This window comes from Notolepis coatsorum (assembly GCF_963971535.1).
Source record: "Notolepis coatsorum genome assembly, chromosome: 7".
Classification (NCBI taxonomy): Eukaryota; Metazoa; Chordata; class Actinopteri; order Aulopiformes; family Paralepididae; genus Notolepis; species Notolepis coatsorum.
Window position 1 is genome coordinate 17,467,884 of NC_140171.1, and position 19,391 is coordinate 17,487,274.

At 46.6% G+C, this 19,391-nt stretch overlaps 1 protein-coding gene across 1 annotated transcript in view; it reads left to right on the forward strand.

Moving 5' to 3' along the window:
- rmdn3 (regulator of microtubule dynamics 3) overlaps positions 1-19,391 on the forward strand; it is a 32,890-nt gene that overhangs the window by 4,385 nt on the left and 9,114 nt on the right. The window contains exons 2-3 of the mRNA XM_084318077.1: positions 5,180-5,369; positions 13,939-14,085. Of these exons, the coding sequence (XP_084174203.1) occupies positions 5,180-5,369; positions 13,939-14,085 (337 nt within the window). The remainder of the gene's footprint in view (positions 1-5,179; positions 5,370-13,938; positions 14,086-19,391) is intronic.

Here is a 19,391-nt window from a genome sequence, read left to right on the forward strand (position 1 = left end):
AGAACCTGCAGGGGAGGTAGTGCAATACCCGTGGTACGCTCGGCTGAGCGCACCACTCTCTGTAGGGCCTTCTTGTCCTGTGCCGTGCTGTTTCCATACCAGGCAGTGATGTTTCCGGTCAGGATGCTCTCTACAGCTCCTGAGTAGAAGGACTGGAGTATCTTCCCCGATACTCTGAACTTCCTTAACTGTCTCTGGTGGTAGAGGCGCTGTTTCGCCTTCTTTACTACTGTGTCTATGTGTGTTGACCATGTCAGATCCTCTGAGATGTGGACCCCCAGGTAGGGCTGGGCGATATGACCAAAAACGTTATCGCGATAAAATTATAAAATTATTTTCATATAATTCGATATCGATAATTATCGTCGATATAATGTCTGTCAAGTTTAATTAACTTCTTATGCTGCTGCGAATGTCTCAAGTCGAGTTGATGTCGTCATCAGTCCGCGCACGTTAACAGTAGCCGACAAGCGGAGCATCTCATGACAATAAATATGACACTAAAACTCTTCCGCCACAATATATTGAAACGACGTCCACTGTATACCCCACCCACACTACTTAAACGTGGCCTCAGAATTCAAAACACACACATACTCGGCACGTAAATATATAAAACAACGCCGTGCAAGCTAATTAGCCTAGCTAGCCTGTTGTTTATAAGTGGTGTATTCCATGACAATGTGCTAAATATTACACTAAAATACTCTTCCGCCACAATATATTGAAACGACGTCCACTGTATACCCCACACTACTTAAACGTGGCCTCAGAATTCAAAACACACACATACTCGGCACGTAAATATTAGGGCTGTCTTAAATGCTTCGAAGCTTCGAACGTTCAATTCGATGGCACAAGCTTCGAACATTAAAAAAAAAAATCGAAGTTTATAAAAAAAAAAAAAAAAAATTTACTTCGATTTGTAGGTGTGTGTGTGTGTGTGTGAACTACCCATCCCAGTTAGGACAGCCGAATCCCGTCCAATCTTTCGCCGTCGACTAAAGACTCACTTCTTCAACCATTATCTGAAATGATAAAAAAAAAATCTAACCGTGACTAACCTTACTGTCATGCACTTGTCCTAATAAATAAACCTACACTGTAACACGCAACACTTTGATGAACATTGTTACTCAGCTGATAGAGTTCTACCCTTCTTGCTGTCTTGTCGTACAGAACTTGTAAGTCGCTTTGGATAAAAGCGTCAACTAAATGACTAAATGTAAGTGTGTGTGTGTGTGTGTGTGTGTAGGTGTGTGTGTGTGTGTGTGTGTGCGCGTACCTTGTAGAATTCCACACATAAGAAAGAAAGATACTGGGATGAATAAACAAAATAGGAAATAAAATGTAGAAATGCATGCAATACATAAATAAATATGAATCTCCATATATGAAATATAACATTTAGATAAGGTGCTACTGAGATGTTTTGGTGAGTTCTTTGTTTTTTTGTGGAAGTTGCCCTTCTTAAAAATGCATGAACATTCACTGATAATTGGTCTGTAGTGGAGTCTACAAGGTCTACATTGCCGGACCATGTAGAATCCGGACCTTGTAGACTGACATAATTCTGTGCATAGTTTAGTCTACACAGGCCATATTTCAAATAATCAAAATCTTACTTCATTCATCTTAAACATTCTTGATTTGGGGGATTGGTAGTTCCCATGAAATCTGAAGTTCAAACGACAACAGCGATCCACCTTGAATTAAATCACACAGCCGAGTGAAACCTTGTTGGATGCGTCAGTCACGAAAGGGGCTACTTAATTCATTAATCCAACCCACTTTATTTATAGAGCACATTTAAAAACAACAACGTTTACGAAAGTGCTATACAAGTCCCACAACATAAGATAAAAAATTTAAAAAAAAATATTAAAAAAAAAAAAATCGAAGCTCGGCCCCGAAGCTTCGATTGCCAAAAAAAGCTTCGAAGGTCAGCCCTAGTAAATATATAAAACAACGCCGTGCAAGCTAATTAGCCTAGCAAGCCTTGTTGTTGAGTGAGACCTAGTACCTCTGGGTCTCCTTCCGGATCTCGTTCGCTCTCGGCCATCTCCTTCACTGATTGGTTGTTAGCTGTTGTGCGTATGCACGTCACGTCATCACGTAACGTTGGTTGTTGTTAGTGGGTGTGCTGAGCCGAGGCTGAACGGAGCCAAGCTTGGAAATCGATATATCGAAACTTTGCGACCACGTTTCATGTTTATTTCGAGGAAATAATTTATCGCGATAGTTATCGTTATTGTTTTATCGCCCAGCCCTACCCCCAGGTACTTAAAGCTGCTCACCCTGTCCACGGTAGCCCCGTTAATCATCAGTGGTGTGTGCGTCTCCTGCTGTCCTCTCCTATAATCCACGATCAGCTCCTTGGTTTTACCAATGTTCAGGAGCAGGCTGTTGCAGAATGGGTACAATACAGTACAGCTCAATACACACAATTGTTAAGGGGATGCAGACCAGAGAAATACTTTTGTCTTGTTTACATCATGGTCCCCCATTTTCAATTAATCTAAACATATATGACATACATGACATACAGATAGACAGTACTGCTACATCTATACATTTATGACATACCAGATTTACAAATACAGTACTGTTTGTGATACAAAAAGAGTCTAAAAAAGAGTGTATACATTTGACGAAGAAACTGTACATTGGAGGAGGTTGGGTAGGTGGGGGGGGTGGGGTGGTAACTGTTCATTGGATTATCGACAAGTTCGACAACCTTACTTGGTCCCAAGAAGAGGGTGTTGTGTATTATTATTGGGTTAGGACATTTACTGTACAGTCCCTCCTCCCCTTCTCACTTTATCCAACCCTAAAGAACCCTAGATATTTAAGAAATCTTGCCAAGTCAAATTTGCTGGCAGATTATTTTACTTGTTTCAAGCACATCCATTTTGCCGTGTGGAGTTCTCTCTCCTGATTGGATGAAGTGGGAAGGGATACCAGGAAATGTATTTCCTGTTTACTGCAGAGCAGGGGGGACTGAGAGACCCATGTTACTGACCACACTATATATCAGTGATGACTGTCAGAATGTAGAGCCATTATTTTAAGATGTAAACCACTTATTTTAACAAGGAAAATAGCACTTCCAGTGTAACGGAGGTCTGTGAGTAAAATCCACAGTCACGATTCACGAATGATGGACATGTGTTGTGAAGTGACTGTGGCAGTAAGCGGTACTGCGAGTTAAGCTAACTTCAGTTAAGTGAATTCACCCTTGGTATAGCGGTCTATGCTGTCGCCCGCGGTGCGGCCAACCTGGGTTCGAAACTCCCTTGGGCATCAACATTTAACACAACGCAGAGGAGTCGCATACGATCGGTCACACCAGCACCTTTTTTTAATTGGTTAGATGAGACGACCTTCTCATGCTGGAAGTTTTGTTGAGCTTTTGAATTGTGAAGAGATTGAGTTTCCCATGCAGCCCACTACAGTATGGGTCTATGGGACAGGCCCTCCACAAGTAAATGTCCCCCAGCTGTTGTATTGCAGGCACACAGTCTTTTCCTCTGCACCATGCCCCACAGGTAGCCCAAGAAAGAGCTTTTGGGAAACGGTTAAATTCAAATTCCTCATTTGATTGGCAGATTGTTCATTTACATTTAGTCATTTAGCTGATGCTTTTATCCAAAGCGACTTACAAGTTCTGTACAACAAGTCAGCAGGAAGGGTACAACTCTGGCAGCTAAGTAAGTAACATTGTTCGTCAAACAGTGTTGAACTTGAGTGCTACAGCCTTGAGTGCATAGTAGTAGATTAGATTAGGTTCATTATCCCGTACCTGCCCTCATCCCCCCCCTTTTCCCCCCTACTTCCCTAGCCATATTTTTGTTGTGATTGTGAAGTGACCTTGGGTTTCATGAAAGGCGCTATAGAAATTTGATCTATTATTATTACTAAAGACATATTAGCATAGTAGGTAGCAGTATAGGCAAGGTAGATAGATTCCTTAGTAGAAGAGTGCATAATAGTAAAAGACAGTATGACGTCGGTTAGTACTAGTAGGCAGGGCTCGAAATTGCAACGTAATTGGTCGCATATGCGACCGAAATTGTATCTGTGCGACCTCAAAATATAATTGGGAGCATTCGTGCGAGTGCAAATAATTGTTCTGGTGCGACTCGACCCCCCCTCCCCGAACGTCCCTTTCTCTGTCCATTCGCTAATTTGTCACTCAATATGTGCCTTGCGAGTTGACAGTGACCATTCTAACCAATCAAACGTGAGCTTGACGTTCTTACCTTTAATGCCGATTTTAGATGGTTAAGTTATTGTTGACGCACATACACGCTCACACACCCTCATTGCCCCTCCCCGCCTCATTCGCACCGAAGATAGCAAGCGTGCAGGTCCTCTTTTAACATCACTGAAGCAACAATGGCCCAGTAAACTATTCACTTTAGTTTAATACACCAGGCGTTGTCTAACGTTATCTAGCTGGCTAGCTACTGATAGCTCATAACATCATTGAAATTCGTTTTTGCAGCTGTGGCTAACGTTAGCTAGCTACCGTTTTTCGGGTGGCTAACGTTAGCTACCTAGCAACTGTAGCTAGCTAATACGGGCTGTGCTGGCTGGCTAAATTTTAATTCGCAGTGGAGTGGAGCTAACTAACTGTACAAATCGATGTGATTGGCTGAGACTGTATTTTGTACGGTTGGCTGGTTCGGGTAGCCAGCTAGCAGCTAACATCAACTCAACGTCAACACTCTGTTGACACTGAGCTTGTTTGCAGACGGCAATGTAACAAACAATATGGTCCATATGTTATGGTCGATTATGCCGTAGAGCAAATGGACATTGGATCTACCAGATGGCAATCAAGAAATTGGAATATTCTTTTTGGATTACTCCCGGTCACAGGTAAGGGCGATTTGACGTCAATTCTAGCTTGATCCTGCAATGCTTTTACACCGATCGGGCTGATAACCGTTTTTAGTGTTCAATGCGAATGCCGTTACTGACAATCAAATAATCAGAAATTACCCCCCCCCCCCCCGGTTATTTGGGTCTCTTGCCTCTGCTTTGGCACTGATCCTTTAACATTTTTGTATTTGTTCTTTGTATGTTTTTTGAACGTTGAACGTGCTAAATAAACGAAACAACCATTCCAACGACCCCCTCTCTCCCTCCCTTGCCCTCCCCCTCCCTCCTCCAGAGGCAGTGACCCAGCAGCAGGTCCTAGCAGAGGTGGAGGCCGTGGTTCAGGGTCTGTCCCCGGAGCAGCAGCTGGAGCTGATGAACCGCCTGGACCAGACGCTGACCTGCGTGTCCTCGCTGCGCTCCGAGGTGACTGAGCTGCGGGGGGGCCTGCAGGACATCGCCCTGCAGATCGTCCAGGACGTCAAGTGAGTGGCGGCGGGAAGCCGGAGATACCAGGATCTATTCGATTAGATTCGATTTTATTGTCGTTGCACGAGTACAGAGTACAACGGAATGAAGTGCAAAGTAGCAATAAAGTGCATAGTAGTATAAGTGCATAATGGTATTAGGGTTGAGGGAGAAATCGATACAGAATCAAATGTATTTGTAAAAATGGTGCTATGGAGTCATCAGGCCTTTAAAACGGTGCTATGGAGTCATCAGGCCTTTAAAACAGTGCTATGGAGTCATCAGGCCTTTAAAACGGTGCTATGGAGTCATCAGGCCTTTAAAACAGTGCTATGGAGTCATCAGGCCTAACCCTTAGGGGTCACGCTGGAGCTTTGAACCCGTCGGCGGACAACAAAAGAAATTAGAATCCCTCTTAAATGCTCAAAAAGGACATCTTTTCAGAAATCGATAAAAATAGAAAAATGGCCATTTCTAGTGCTTTGACATGTAAGGTATAGGTCCCCCAACTTGCTAAACCTAATACGACTTGTAAATACGTTTAATTCTTGCTAGATGGTATGCTTGTAATAATCTCCATTTGCGATAAGAACTACATCGCGCGTCACCAAGCGCACATACATGGACGCGCGCACACACAAACAGCGCATAGGTGTTAATCACTGAGTGATCTAATATGCATATTCTTCAGCGCGAGAGGGGGGGGGTTGTGTTTCTCACTGTCTGTCGTTGATAATATAATCTGAAGAGGTCCTGCATTATTATTATTATTATTATTATCGAGAATACACGGGACCCGACGGAACGTTAATTTATGTATTAAAAGTAGTCTAACATGCTTTCATCCTCGCCCGTGTATATACCCACGTCGCGCTAAAACAACATACTGTATGGCAGAGACAGTGCATGTGTGTACGAGTTATGAGTTATTTCGCAGTTCATTCAAGCGCGCATCACGGTGATGACAGCTCTCTGAGTAGAAAGGTGCGCTCACAGGGGCGTAGCTGGAGATTCTGGGCCCCATGAAAGAATCAATTTGTGGGCCCCCAATCTATTAAAAAATGTGGGGCCCCCAATCTATAAAAAAATGTGTGGTCTCCCTCTATCTCTTCTTTCTTTCTTTCTTTCTTTCTTTCTTTCTTTCTTTCTTTCTTTCTTTCTTTCTTTCTTTCTTTCTTTCTTTCTTTCTTTCTTTCTCTCTCTCTCTCTCTCTCTCAAAGAGCAAGGCAAGTGGCAAAAAATATAAATGGACTGACATCAACACCAATGAGTTGTACACATTTTTCGGACTGATTCACTACATGGCAATTCTGAAACTGCCAGGAGTACAACAGTACTGGAAAAAGAACACCATTTTCAGCATATCATTTCCACCCACTGTCATGGCAAGGGACAGGTTCCGAACGATATCTTGGAACGTCCACATGAGTGATCCGGACGAGGATGTTGTGAATGACAGAAAGAAGGGGACAGCAGACTATGACCGCCTGTTCAAACTGAAGCCCCTTATGGAGACCATCAGGTCTGCATGCAAAGCGCTCTACCACCCCAGGCAAAACATTTCCATTGATGAGAGGATGGTTGCAAGCAAGGCCCATACTTCTATGAAGCAGTACATGAAAGCCAAGCCAACGAAGTGGGGCTTCAAACTTTGTTTTGGCTGACAGTAGCAATGGCTACACTTTGGACTTTGCTGTTTACGCCGGGAAGTCAAAGTTCAAATCAGGCATTGGACTGGCGTATGACTCTGTCATGTCCCTGATAAAGCCAGCACACCTCAAGCAAGTACCCATGGGCAAGGGATATCATTTGTATGTCGATAACTTTTATACAAGTCCAAAGCTTTTCAGGGATCTGCATAGCCTGGGTGTCGGAGCATGTGGAACGTACAGAGACAACAGAAAAGAATGCCCCCGCACAGAGGTGAATGCTCTCAAAAAGAAGGATGCTAGGGGCACCATTAGGTGGCTACGTGATGGCCCACTGGTCTTTGTGAAGTGGATGGACACACGTGAAGTCTCTGTTTGCTCCACAATCCACGAGTCATTCGCTGGAAAAACTGTGCTGAGGAGAATAAAAAACAAGCGCAGTGAGACCTGGTCCATTGAGAACATTGCATGCCCAACACCTGTCCTGGAGTACAACAAGTACATGGGAGGCGTTGATTTGTCTGACCAACTCATCCAGTACTACTCTGCACACCACAAGACCATGCGATGGTACAGGACTTTGCTCTATCATTATCTGGACATTGCCGCCACTAACTCCTACCTTCTTCACATGGAGCTCTGCAGAGAGCAGCAGGTGCAGCCGATGACCCACCTGGTCTTCCAGCAGGAGCTGGTAGCTGAGCTGTGTGGCGTCACAGTTGTACAGGTGCCAGTGGACAACCTACCCACGGCAGTGGACAATCTACCCACAGCACCAGTGGACCGCCTACCAAGGAACCATTCACCTGTTGCGATCACGCAACAGGCAGATAAATCCCAGAAGGCCACGGCTGGCCGCCTGTTTTGCGTACATTGTAAGATGAAGACCCCCTGGAAGTGCGGTGAATGTGGTGTGGCCCTCTGTCTCATTCCAGACAGGAACTGCTTTTTCACATATCACTTAGTGTGATACAGAACAGGCAGATACAACCATGAGGAGACACCTATTTTTTTTTTTTTTATACATGTGCATAATTTAATTTTTTTGTAGATTTTGCCTAAATTCATTGTGGTCGCGCTCTCTGCCAAATATCATATGAGGCACCTTGTATTACTATTGTAATCCAAAAGTGATATATAGGGTTGTTCATTGTACAATACAATTGATACAGTTGATGTTTCTTGTTGATTATTATTCTCTATGTGTTTTTAATAAAATTGTGTGATATTCTATTCCAGTTGTCTTTGGTCTTTGTTTTCTCCCACATTGAGTTTCTCCACCACTCTCAACAAAATTACGCATAGCTGGGAATCCATTCCTTGTGCCGTCAGAACCATCTAGAAGGAATACTACATCCTTTCTGGCAGTGTCATGATCAACTATAACGGTGGTTGGTACAGTACTGTAAATACCATCTGAGTAGAGTAGAAAGTAGAGAGGTGAAGACCTGTTCTCTCTCTCTCTCTCTCTCTCTCTGCCACACGTGCTGCCACACGTGCTGTCAGGGTCAAACCAGTCTGGATTGATGTTGTAGTCTGAAAAAATGCCAGGAAATGCTCAGAGAATTGTTGCATATATAGAACACAAATGTTCTAGAATGTTCGATTATGACATCATACTGTGACATACTCCTCCTGTAGTGTGAAAAAACATGCATTCTCATAAATATTACGATCAAATCTATTTTGTACTTGATGATACATTTGAAATTGGTTTGGTTATGATCATGTTATTAGTGCGTGTGTAAAAAAACGAATTAATAATATAATTATTATAAATGTCGCTCTCTCTCTCTCTCTCTCTCTTGAAATCTACAGTTACACATTGCTGTATTTAGTGAGGTAAATGAGTACAAGACATGTTTCACAGACACACAGACACACATACACACACACACACATACACAGACAGACAGACACACACACACATTTACATTTACACATTTACACATTACATTTACATCTAGTCTAGTTTGCTTTTTTTTTTTGATATGGTACAGTACTGTAAATACCATCTCTCTCTCTCTATCTCTCTCTCTCTCTCTCTACTACTTTTGGATATGAGCATTTTTTCAATACCCAACTATGTAGTGGCCGCTTGTCGCTAGGCTAGGCCTCCTGCTGGGTCCATTCACTGGAATAACAAAGGAATGACTGGGCCTTTGCTCCAGGTGTGAAATGGTTCTAGTGACAATGATCACATTGAATTCTGGGAGTGTAGTTCTCTCATCAGATAGCTGAATGAACTTGGAGCAAGTTCTCGTCCTATCCTGAAAAGTAGTTAGGATTTTACCAGAATGTTTGATAGGACATTGATTGAAAACTATCGTCTCAAATTTGACAATTGATGGCTTATTTTGAAGGTATGAATCTGTTCTATTCTGAGAAGGTGGAGCTACACACTCTAGACCTCAGGGGGTTAAAACGGTGCTATGGAGTCATCAGGCCTTTAACACATTGAGTGCCAGCAGGGGGTGCCAGATTTAGCGCTTGAATGCCAGCCTTTTTGGACAGATTTTCCGATATTTCATGATTTTCGCGGAGCTATTTCTATATTCTATATTATGGCTGTGTCTAATACACCCGTCGCTTATCGATGACTTGCTTGCAGTCAACATGTACAAAACAGATTGTTTTTTCATCTGTACATTTCCGTTTTATACCGCTTTGAAAAACAGAAGTTTTTGATAATTTCCAGAAAAAATTTAAGATTCTGTGATAATAGCTCTTTAGTGGAATATACAAAACACGTTGTAATTTTTCTGCCTATTCATGAATCGTTTTCAAATAAATGCTAGATTATCGATAGTATATGTGTACTTATGCACGCTAGAGAAGCGGGCTGAAAAATCGATTATCTATTTCCTGGTCAGCGCTAACGTCATACACGCACACACACATACACACAGACACGTTGAGATATATGTGAAAAATACATCTGATTACCCCAAGACTGGTAACATAGATTCCTTACCTCACATCAGATGTTCTGCAAAAAGATTATTCCAATTACTGATCGCCATTCCAAATATCGATCGTGTTTATTGATCCAACGTTAGGTACTCGAAACACATATTCCACGCTGTTCTGAGGGTCCACAATGTGTCTGATCGGCTCGGGTTACATGCCTGAGAAATAAAAGGTGGAATCCGGACTTTTTTTTCTCATACATTTTCATTGAGTCCAATCCAATGGGTGCATTACCATCCGGGAGACGATAGGGGGCGGTATTTTCCCTGTTCAAGCTCATAGACAGTCCCAATGGTAACGTGAGGCTAGATTGATGAAAAATGAATGGATATCGCTAATAAAAGCAATAACGATTAAATAACGAGATCTCTCGTCATTGGCACTCAACGCATGGCATGAATTAACAAGATTTCTCGTGGCTGGCACTCAAAGTGTTAAAACAGTGCCATGGAGTCATCAGGCCTTTAAAACAGTGCTATGGAGTCATCAGGCCTTTAAAACAGTGCCATGGAGTCATCAGGCCGGCCTTTAAAACAGTGCTATGGAGTCATCAGGCCTTTAAAACGGTGCTATGGAGTCATCAGGCCTTTAAAACAGTGCTATGGAGTCATCAGGCCTTTAAAACAGTGCTATGGAGTCATCAGGCCTTTAAAACAGTGCTATGGCGTCATCAGGCCTTTAACTCATTTAGCGCCAGGGATTAGCCGGGTCCCGTTCTAGTTATGCCACGCTTTAAAGATAGGAGTGCGTCACCTTGTTTGTAGAGCTATATCTATATTATAGCTATGGAGACAATACTATAGTCATTTGACAGTGACTTTCTTCCGTCGAACATGCAAAAAAGAGATACTTTTTTCATGCATACATTTGCGCGTTATCCCGTGGTGAATATAAGTATAGTTTAGGAGTGATCCGGGATCATTCCTGAAACGCTGAGTTATAGGGCGCTACGTGTATTCTACTATAAGCGTTGGTGTTTCTTGCATGGACACGCTACTATTTCCAAATCAAATGTATATAATAGGTATTATGTTTCATCATGAATGCATGAAAGTTTTTTTTTTTATGCTTTGATGGCCAGTAACGGCATTCGTGTTGAACACTACAGACGCTGATCAGCTGGATGGATATCAAAACATTGTTGGATCAAACTGAAATTGATGTCAGATAGTCCTTCCGGGGGTATTCCAAAAAGAATATTCCAATTGTCTGATCGCGATTTCCAGTATTGGTGTCCATCTGGTCCCGGACATAATTTGGCACAATTTATGGATAGAGTGTGCCGGATGCGTTTTGAAGTGGTCGGATTAAGCGATCTACTCGGCTCTGTCTAAATTTAGCGCCCGGGTTTTTTTGGGTGTAACACAGGGTCTGGAACAGGGTTTACTGCACTCTCGATACTGCCACCTGGCTGGATATGGCCGGTACTGCACCCTCTGGGTCCCAGTATGCCTTTTAATGGCAACATACCTGTGACATTGAATAGAATATTAAAATCGAAAAAAGAAAAACTGACCAAATAACGAGTTTACTCGTTGTTGGTGCTCAACCGCTGGCGGCCAATAACGAGTAAACTCGTTGTTGGCTCAGAAAGTGTTAAAACAGTGCTATGGAGTCATCAGGCCTTTAAAACAGTGCTATGAGGGGCGCCCCAGTGGCGAACCACATAGCGTGCTCAGCCGCGACACGGCCGACCCGGGTTCGACTCCCGAACCAGTCGTTATTTGCCGAATGTCTTCCCCCCACTCTGTCTCCCATTCCTCTGTCTCTCTCTACTGGACTGCCCAGTAGCAATAAAGCGATAAAACGAAAAAAAAAAAAAAAAAAAAACAGTGCTATGCTATGGAGTCATCAGGCCTTTAAAACAGTGCTATGGAGTCATCAGGCCTTTAAAACGGTGCTATGTAGTCATCAGGCCTTTAAAACAGTGCTATGGAGTCATCAGGCCTTTAAAACAGTGCTATGGAGTCATCGGGCCTTTAAAACGGTGCTATGTAGTCATCAGGCCTTTAAAACAGTGCTATGGAGTCATCAGGCCTTTAAAACAGTGCTATGGAGTCATCAGGCCTTTAAAACAGTGCTATGGAGTCATCAGGCCTTTAAAACAGTGCTATGGAGTCATCATCTATAATGTATATGTCAATGACATGCCAGCATCTGTGAAATGTACACTATTATTGTATGCTGCAGATGATTCAGCACTTCTGGTGCCAGGTAGGGATGTCAGGGAGATTGAGAGAGCACTGAGTTCTGAGCTAGAAAGTGCCAGAGAGTGGCTCATAGATAACAAGCTGTCCATTCACCTAGGCAAGACTGAGTCGATCCTTTTTGGCACAACAAGGAGATTAGGCAAAGTCGATCGCATGGAAGTCTCCTGTAACGGAGCAGTAGTCACAACGAGTGTCAAGTACCTAGGACTTACACTAGAGCAGTCTCTCTCATGTGAGACTAGTGCTGCCAACATTATATCCAAGTGTGCAGGCAAACTCAAAGTTCCTGTATCGGAATACCAGGATTTTTGAACTTGCTGTTAAAAAGCTGTTGGTGTCATCCTTGCTTCAGTGTAATTTTGACTATGCGAGCGCAGCATGGTTCAGTGGTCTGTCGACTAAATAAAAAAATAAACTTCAGGCGATGCAAAACAACACTATTCGGTACATACTAGGTGTGCCTCCCAGAACGCATGTAGGAAGTGCCGAATTCATAAAGGTGGGACTGCTACCAGTGCACCTCAGGGTTGAACGGGTGAAACTGAACCACATGTTCAACATAGTAAATGGTACAGTCCCAAGCTATCTGAAGTATCGGATCAATATGGTCCATACGCAGCATGGACACAATACCAGTGCCAGTGTTTGCTCTTGTAAGGTGCCGTGGGTCAAGTAAAAATTGTCTCTGAGCTCAATTTTCTACACCGGTATCTCAATGTGGAACGGCCTTCCACTTAGGATAAAACTGTCAGGTTCTAGAGGAATATTTAAAGGTCAGGTTCGCTCATATCTCTGGGGTAAAGTGGCCGGATAGCTGTCGGGTCATACTTGTATTGTTGTTTTAATGATGCTATAATGAAATGCGCTATTTTATCTTTCGTCTCGTCTCCTCTCGTCTCCCTCTCCTCTCCCTCCTCTCCTCTCCTCCCCCTCCTCTCGTCTCCCTCCTCCCTCTCCCTCCTCCCCCTCCTCCTCTCCTTCGTCTACCTCCGCTCATCTCCCTCCTCTCGTCTCCTCTCGTCTCCCTCCTCCCCCTCCTCTCGTCTCCCTCCTCTCGTCTCCCTCCTCTCCTCTCCCTCCTCCCCCTCCTCTTGTCTCCCTCCTCTCGTCTCCCTCCTCTCCTCTCCCTCCTCCCCCTCCTCTCGTCTCCCTCCTCTCCTCTCCCTCCTCCCCCTCCCCTTGTCTCCCTCCACCCCCTCCTCCCCCTCCTCTTGTCTCCCTCCTCTTGTCTCCCTCCTCTTGTCTCCCTCCTCTCCTCTCCCTCCTCCCCCTCCCCTTGTCTCCCTCCACCCCCTCCTCCCCCTCCTCTTGTCTCCCTCCTCTTGTCTCCCTCCTCTCGTCTCCCTCCTCTCGTCTCCCTCCTCTCCTCTCCCTCCTCCCCCTCCTCTTGTCTCCCTCCACCCCCTCCTCCCCCTCCTCTTGTCTCCCTCCTCCCCCTCCCCTTGTCTCCCTCCACCCCCTCCTCCCCCTCCTCTTGTCTCCCTCCTCTCGTCTCCCTCCTCTCCTCTCCCTCCTCTCCTCTCCCTCCTCCCCCTCCTCTTGTCTCCCTCCACCCCCTCCTCCCCCTCCTCTTGTCTCCCTCCTCCCCCTCGTCTCCCTCCTCTCGTCTCCCTCCTCTCGTCTCTCCTCTCTCTCCCTCCTCTCCCCTCCCTCCTCCCCCTCCTCGTCTCCCTACTTCCCTCCTCTCGTCTCCCTCCCTCCTCCCCCTCCTCTCCTCTCCCTCCTCTCCTCTTCCCCCCCTCCCCCTCCGCATGCAGGAAGGCCATGGAGGACAGCCAGCGCGCCCGGCGGAGGCGCCACATCATCCACAGGGAGCGCACCGACTCCATGAGCTCCAGCTCCATCTACTTCAACGCCAGCCAGGGAGCGGCCAGCAAGTACGGAGGGGAGACCAGCGAGGGCGGGTAGGTGTCCTCGGGTGTCCGGGGGGGGGGGGGGGGGGGGTGCTCTGGGGGGGTAGGTGTCCTGAGGGGTAGGTGTCCAGGGGGGGTAGGTGTCCAGGGGGGTAGGTGTCCTGAGGGGTAGGTGTCCTGAGGGGTAGGTGTCCAGGGGGGTAGGTGTCCAGGAGGGGGGTAGGTGTCCTGAGGGGTAGGTGTCCTGAGGGGTAGGTGTCCAGGGGGGTAGGTGTCCAGGGGGGTAGGTGTCCTGAGGGGTAGGTGTCCTGAGGGGTAGGTGTCCAGGGGGGTAGGTGTCCAGGGGGGTAGGTGTCCTGAGGGGTAGGTGTCCTGAGGGGTAGGTGTCCAGGGGGGTAGGTGTCCAGGGGGGTAGGTGTCCAGGGGGGTAGGTGTCCTGAGGGGTAGGTGTCCTGAGGGGTAGGTGTCCTGAGGGGTAGGTGTCCAGGGGGGTAGGTGTCCAGGGGGGTAGGTGTCCAGGGGGGTAGGTGTCCAGGGGGGTAGGTGTCCTGAGGGGTAGGTGTCCAGGGGGGTAGGTGTCCTGAGGGGTAGGTGTCCTGAGGGGTAGGTGTCCAGGGGGGTAGGTGTCCTGAGGGGTAGGTGTCCTGAGGGGTAGGTGTCCAGGGGGGTAGGTGTCCAGGGGGGTAGGTGTCCAGGGGGGTAGGTGTCCTGAGGGGTAGGTGTCCTGAGGGGTAGGTGTCCAGGGGGGTAGGTGTCCAGGGGGGTAGGTGTCCTGAGGGGTAGGTGTCCTGAGGGGTAGGTGTCCTGAGGGGTAGGTGTCCAGGGGGGTAGGTGTCCAGGGGGGTAGGTGTCCAGGGGGGTAGGTGTCCTGAGGGGTAGGTGTCCTGAGGGGTAGGTGTCCAGGGGGGTAGGTGTCCAGGGGGGTAGGTGTCCAGGGGGGTAGGTGTCCTGAGGGGTAGGTGTCCTGAGGGGTAGGTGTCCTGAGGGGTAGGTGTCCAGGGGGGTAGGTGTCCAGGGGGGTAGGTGTCCTGAGGGGTAGGTGTCCAGGGGGGTAGGTGTCCTGAGGGGTAGGTGTCCTGAGGGGTAGGTGTCCAGGGGGGTAGGTGTCCTGAGGGGTAGGTGTCCAGGGGGGTAGGTGTCCAGAGGGGTCCAGGGAGGTAGGTGTCCAGGGGGGTCCAGGGGGTAGGGGGGTAGGTGCTCTGGGGGGGAAGGTTCCCTGGCGTCCGGGTCCTGGGTGCTCGTTATTCATTAGGTTCATCTGCTACCATTACTCTGGAAATGGCGTTTAGTTGTGTTATTTTTTATGCAGTTGGGTTTTAACATTTCATAGATGAGATCAGCTCTTTTTTACACCCCTGTGGATCCTCGGTTAACAGCCTGCTTCTCCTGTAATCCTCCACCTCCGTGGAAGACGACTCAATCTGAGCTCCAGCTTCCTAAAGAGCCTCCAAGCCCATTATCATCATCACACTGGGCCTCGTGGGGTTAACACAGACTTACCTTTATTCCATGGACTAAACTAAACCACTAATGTGCAGAATATTCATTATACTGTATGTTTTTTTATCCACTTTTTCTCCTTATTTTCTATTTTTCTCCCATCCCAATTTCGCCTCGCCAATTCTCCCTTCAATTCTCCCTTCAATTCTCCCCTCCCCTGTCTCGAACGTTGCTAGACTATGCCTCCCACTGGTCGGCTGCAGTGAGGACCAAGCCTTGCATCACGTGTCCCCTCCGGTACACGAGGAGGCAGCTGTCGCATCTTTTCACCTGAACAGCGCGATCTCTGCAACGTCTTTTGTTTCACCGAGACTTGGTTGACTCCGGATGTCCCAAACCATGCAATAGAACCGGCAGATCACTTCTTCGTTCTCCGCAAGGACCGAACGGCAGAAGAATCACTAAAGACGAGAGGAGGCGGCATAGCTTTCATGGTAAACAAGGAGTGGTGCGATCCATGCAACGCAAAGGAATTGTCTAACCACTGCTCCCCAGACCTGGAGTTTATCACCATCAAATGCCGACCCTTCTTTCTCCCGAGGGAGTTAACGTCCATCATCATGATCGGAGCGTATATTCCACCACATGCAAACACTGGGGCCGCACTCTCGAAGCTTCACGATGAGGTAAACAAACTACAGACAGCTAATGTTGACGCTGCCATTCTGGTTCTGGGCGATTTCAACAGCGCAAGTCTTAAAAAGGTGTTGCTGAATTTCTATCGGCATGTGACCATGTATACTCGCAATTTAAGAACGGGTACAAGGCACAGGCTCTTAGTCCATTCGGCAAGTCGGACCACGCCGCCATCTTTCTTTTGCCAAAGTATAAACAGAGTCTTAAGCTTGCGCCGGTAGTATCGCGAGAGCAGCGTTTCCGTTAGCCGGTAATTACCGGAATTTGACCGCAAAATCTGTTGAAGTCCGACATATTTAATCTCTCCGGTCATAATGTCCGGTGAAAATAATTCCCTCTAAACACAATTAGATTATTTGAATTGTATTAAAATAGGCTAAAATTAAATAGCCTATGTGATGAACGAAACAAACAATCATTACATTTGTTTCATCGTTGCTTCACCAAGCAGCCGGTCTAATAATGACATCCTGTTGTCAGCGCGAGCTGGCTGCTGATATATTTGCGAGAAGCATCCATCTGCCGGCCGGCAGGGTGCAGTACTCCAATTCAGCCATTGGCAATTCAGCTGTTGGGTGGGGGCGCTGCTGAGCGGTTTCCAGACCGGACCTAAAAACACTGCTGCTCCATGCTTCACGTAAATATATCAGCAGCCAGCTCGCGCTGACAACAGGATGTCATTATTAGACCGGCTGCTTGGTGAAGCAACGATGAAACAAATGATTGTTTCGTTCATCGCATAGGCTATTTAATTTTAGCCTATTTTAATACAATTCAAATAATCAAATTGTGTTTAGAGGGAATTATTTTCACAGGACATTATGACCAGCACCAAGTCGTTGGGAGGTGGAGATATACATCACACAAACCCACGATAATGTTGCCGTCTCTCTCTGCCAAATTTCTCAGTTCTTCGCTTGATATAATTAATACAAATGTCCAATATAACGGAATTCGTTAGCTCATAAAAATGTGATTATAACAGACTGCTGTTTATTAAGGTCGGGCAGACTGCCCACCGACACCTCAAGTCGGCAGCAGCAGAAGTCTCGAGGGACTTATTTTATTTGGAATATATTAATGGCTGTATATACGCAAAAGTAGCCTAGTTTTAAGTTAAAATATTATAAATGCCTTGATGATGTCATTCTTTATATAGGCCTATCAATTGTTTTTAAGCTCAATAAACTCTGACCGGAATTTATCCCATTTGGCCGGTAGATTGAAATCTACCGGACACTCAGACCTGCAAAAAAAAATTCTAACGGAAACCCTGCGCGAGAGGTTAAGTGTTGGACTGTGATGTCAGAGGAGACACTCCAGGCTGCACTGGAATGCACAGATTGGAGTGTGTTCCGTGATAACACAGCCAATATTAACGAATACACTGAAACGGTGCTTGACTTTGTCTGTACTCTGGTAGAAGAAACAATCCCCTCTACCACAATTAGAGTTTACCCAAATCAAAAGCCCTGGGTAGATAAATCCGTCCGTGAGGCTCTGAAAGTGCACACCTCAGCCTACAACGCCGGGCTTGTGACAGGCAACATGAATGACCACAAGGTGGCGAGATACAACGTCAGGAGAGCAGTAATAGAGGCAAAACGGCGTTATAGGGATAAAGTTGAACTTCAGTTTGAACGGCTGACTCTAGAGGTATGTGGCAGGGCCTCAGAACGATGACAGATTACAAAGGCACCTCCCTCAAACTGAACAGTGACATCTCCTTAGCAAATGATCTCAATACCTTCTATGCAAGGTTTGAGGCTGTGAATAACACCAGCCTACAAACCACTGAAATGTAGGGGGGGGGGGGCGCTGCTGATGGAGATTCAGTGTTCAGAATAACAGAACATGAGGTGAGGAGGACCTTTAAGAAAGTGAATATCAGGAAGGCAGCAGGACCGGACGGCATCCCCGGCCGCGTCCTAAAAGTCTGTGCCGACCAACTGGCCCCGGTATTCACTGACATATTTAACCTGTCCTTAGAACAGGCTGTCATCCCCACCTATCTGAAGAAGTCCACCATCATCCCTGTACCCAAATCTACGCCCGCTTGCCTCAACGACTACCGCCCTGTAGCTCTCACCTCCATAGCCATGAAGTGCTTTGAGAAGCTAGTGAAGGGCTACATCTGTTCCTCCCTCCCCATCAACCTGGACCCCCTGCAATTTGCATATCGCCCCAACAGGTCCACGGAGGACACCATAGCCCATGTGCTACACACAGCAGCATCACACCTGGACAAGAGGCAGGGGAACTATGTGAGAATGCTGTTCATCGACTACAGCTCAGCATTCAATACCATAGTCTTCTCCAAACTCATAGCCAAGCTCAGGCACCTGGGCTTGAACTATGACCTCTGCCAGTGGGTCTTGGACTTCCTGACGGGTAGACCCCAGGTGGTAAGAGCAGGCAACTGCACCTCCTCATCCATCATGCTCAACATAGGGGCCCCCCAGGGCTGTGTTCTGAGTCCCCTCCTCTACTCCCTGTACACACATAACTGTGTGGCACAGCGGAACAACAACACAATCATCAAATTGGTGACACAGTAGTGGTGGGCCTGATCTCTGCCAACGACGAGAGGGCCTACCTGGAAGAGGTAGAGAATCTGTCGCAGTGGTGTCAGGAGAACTGCCTCTCCCTGAACGTCGGCAAAACAAAAGAGATGATTGTGGACTTCAGGAGGTCGGGGGTCAGGGACTACAGCCCCCTCAGCATCGACGGGGCACCGGTTGAGAGAGTGAACAGTTTCAAGTACCTCGGAGTCCACATATCCGAGGACTTGACATGGACCACACACATTGACAGTGTTGTGAAGAAGGCACGGCAACGCCTCTACTTCCTCAGGCGCCTAAGGAAGTTCCAAGTCAGTCAGAAGATCCTTAAGAACTTCTACTCATGCACAATAGAGAGCATCCTGACTGGCAATATCACCTCCTGGTTTGGGAATAGCACCGCACAAGACCGTAGCAGACTACAGAGAGTGGCACGTTCAGCCGAACGCACAATTGGAGGGGGGCTTCCCACCCTCCAGGACATTTACAACAAGCGGTGCATGGGTAAGGCTAAGATAATTATCAAAGACTCCAGCCACCCAAACAACTGCCTCTTTGAACTGCTGCGGTCAGGCAAGCGATACCGGAGTCTCATGGCAAGCACAGAAAGACTCAGAAGAAGCTTCTATCCCCAGGCCATCAGGATGCTCAACGAAACAA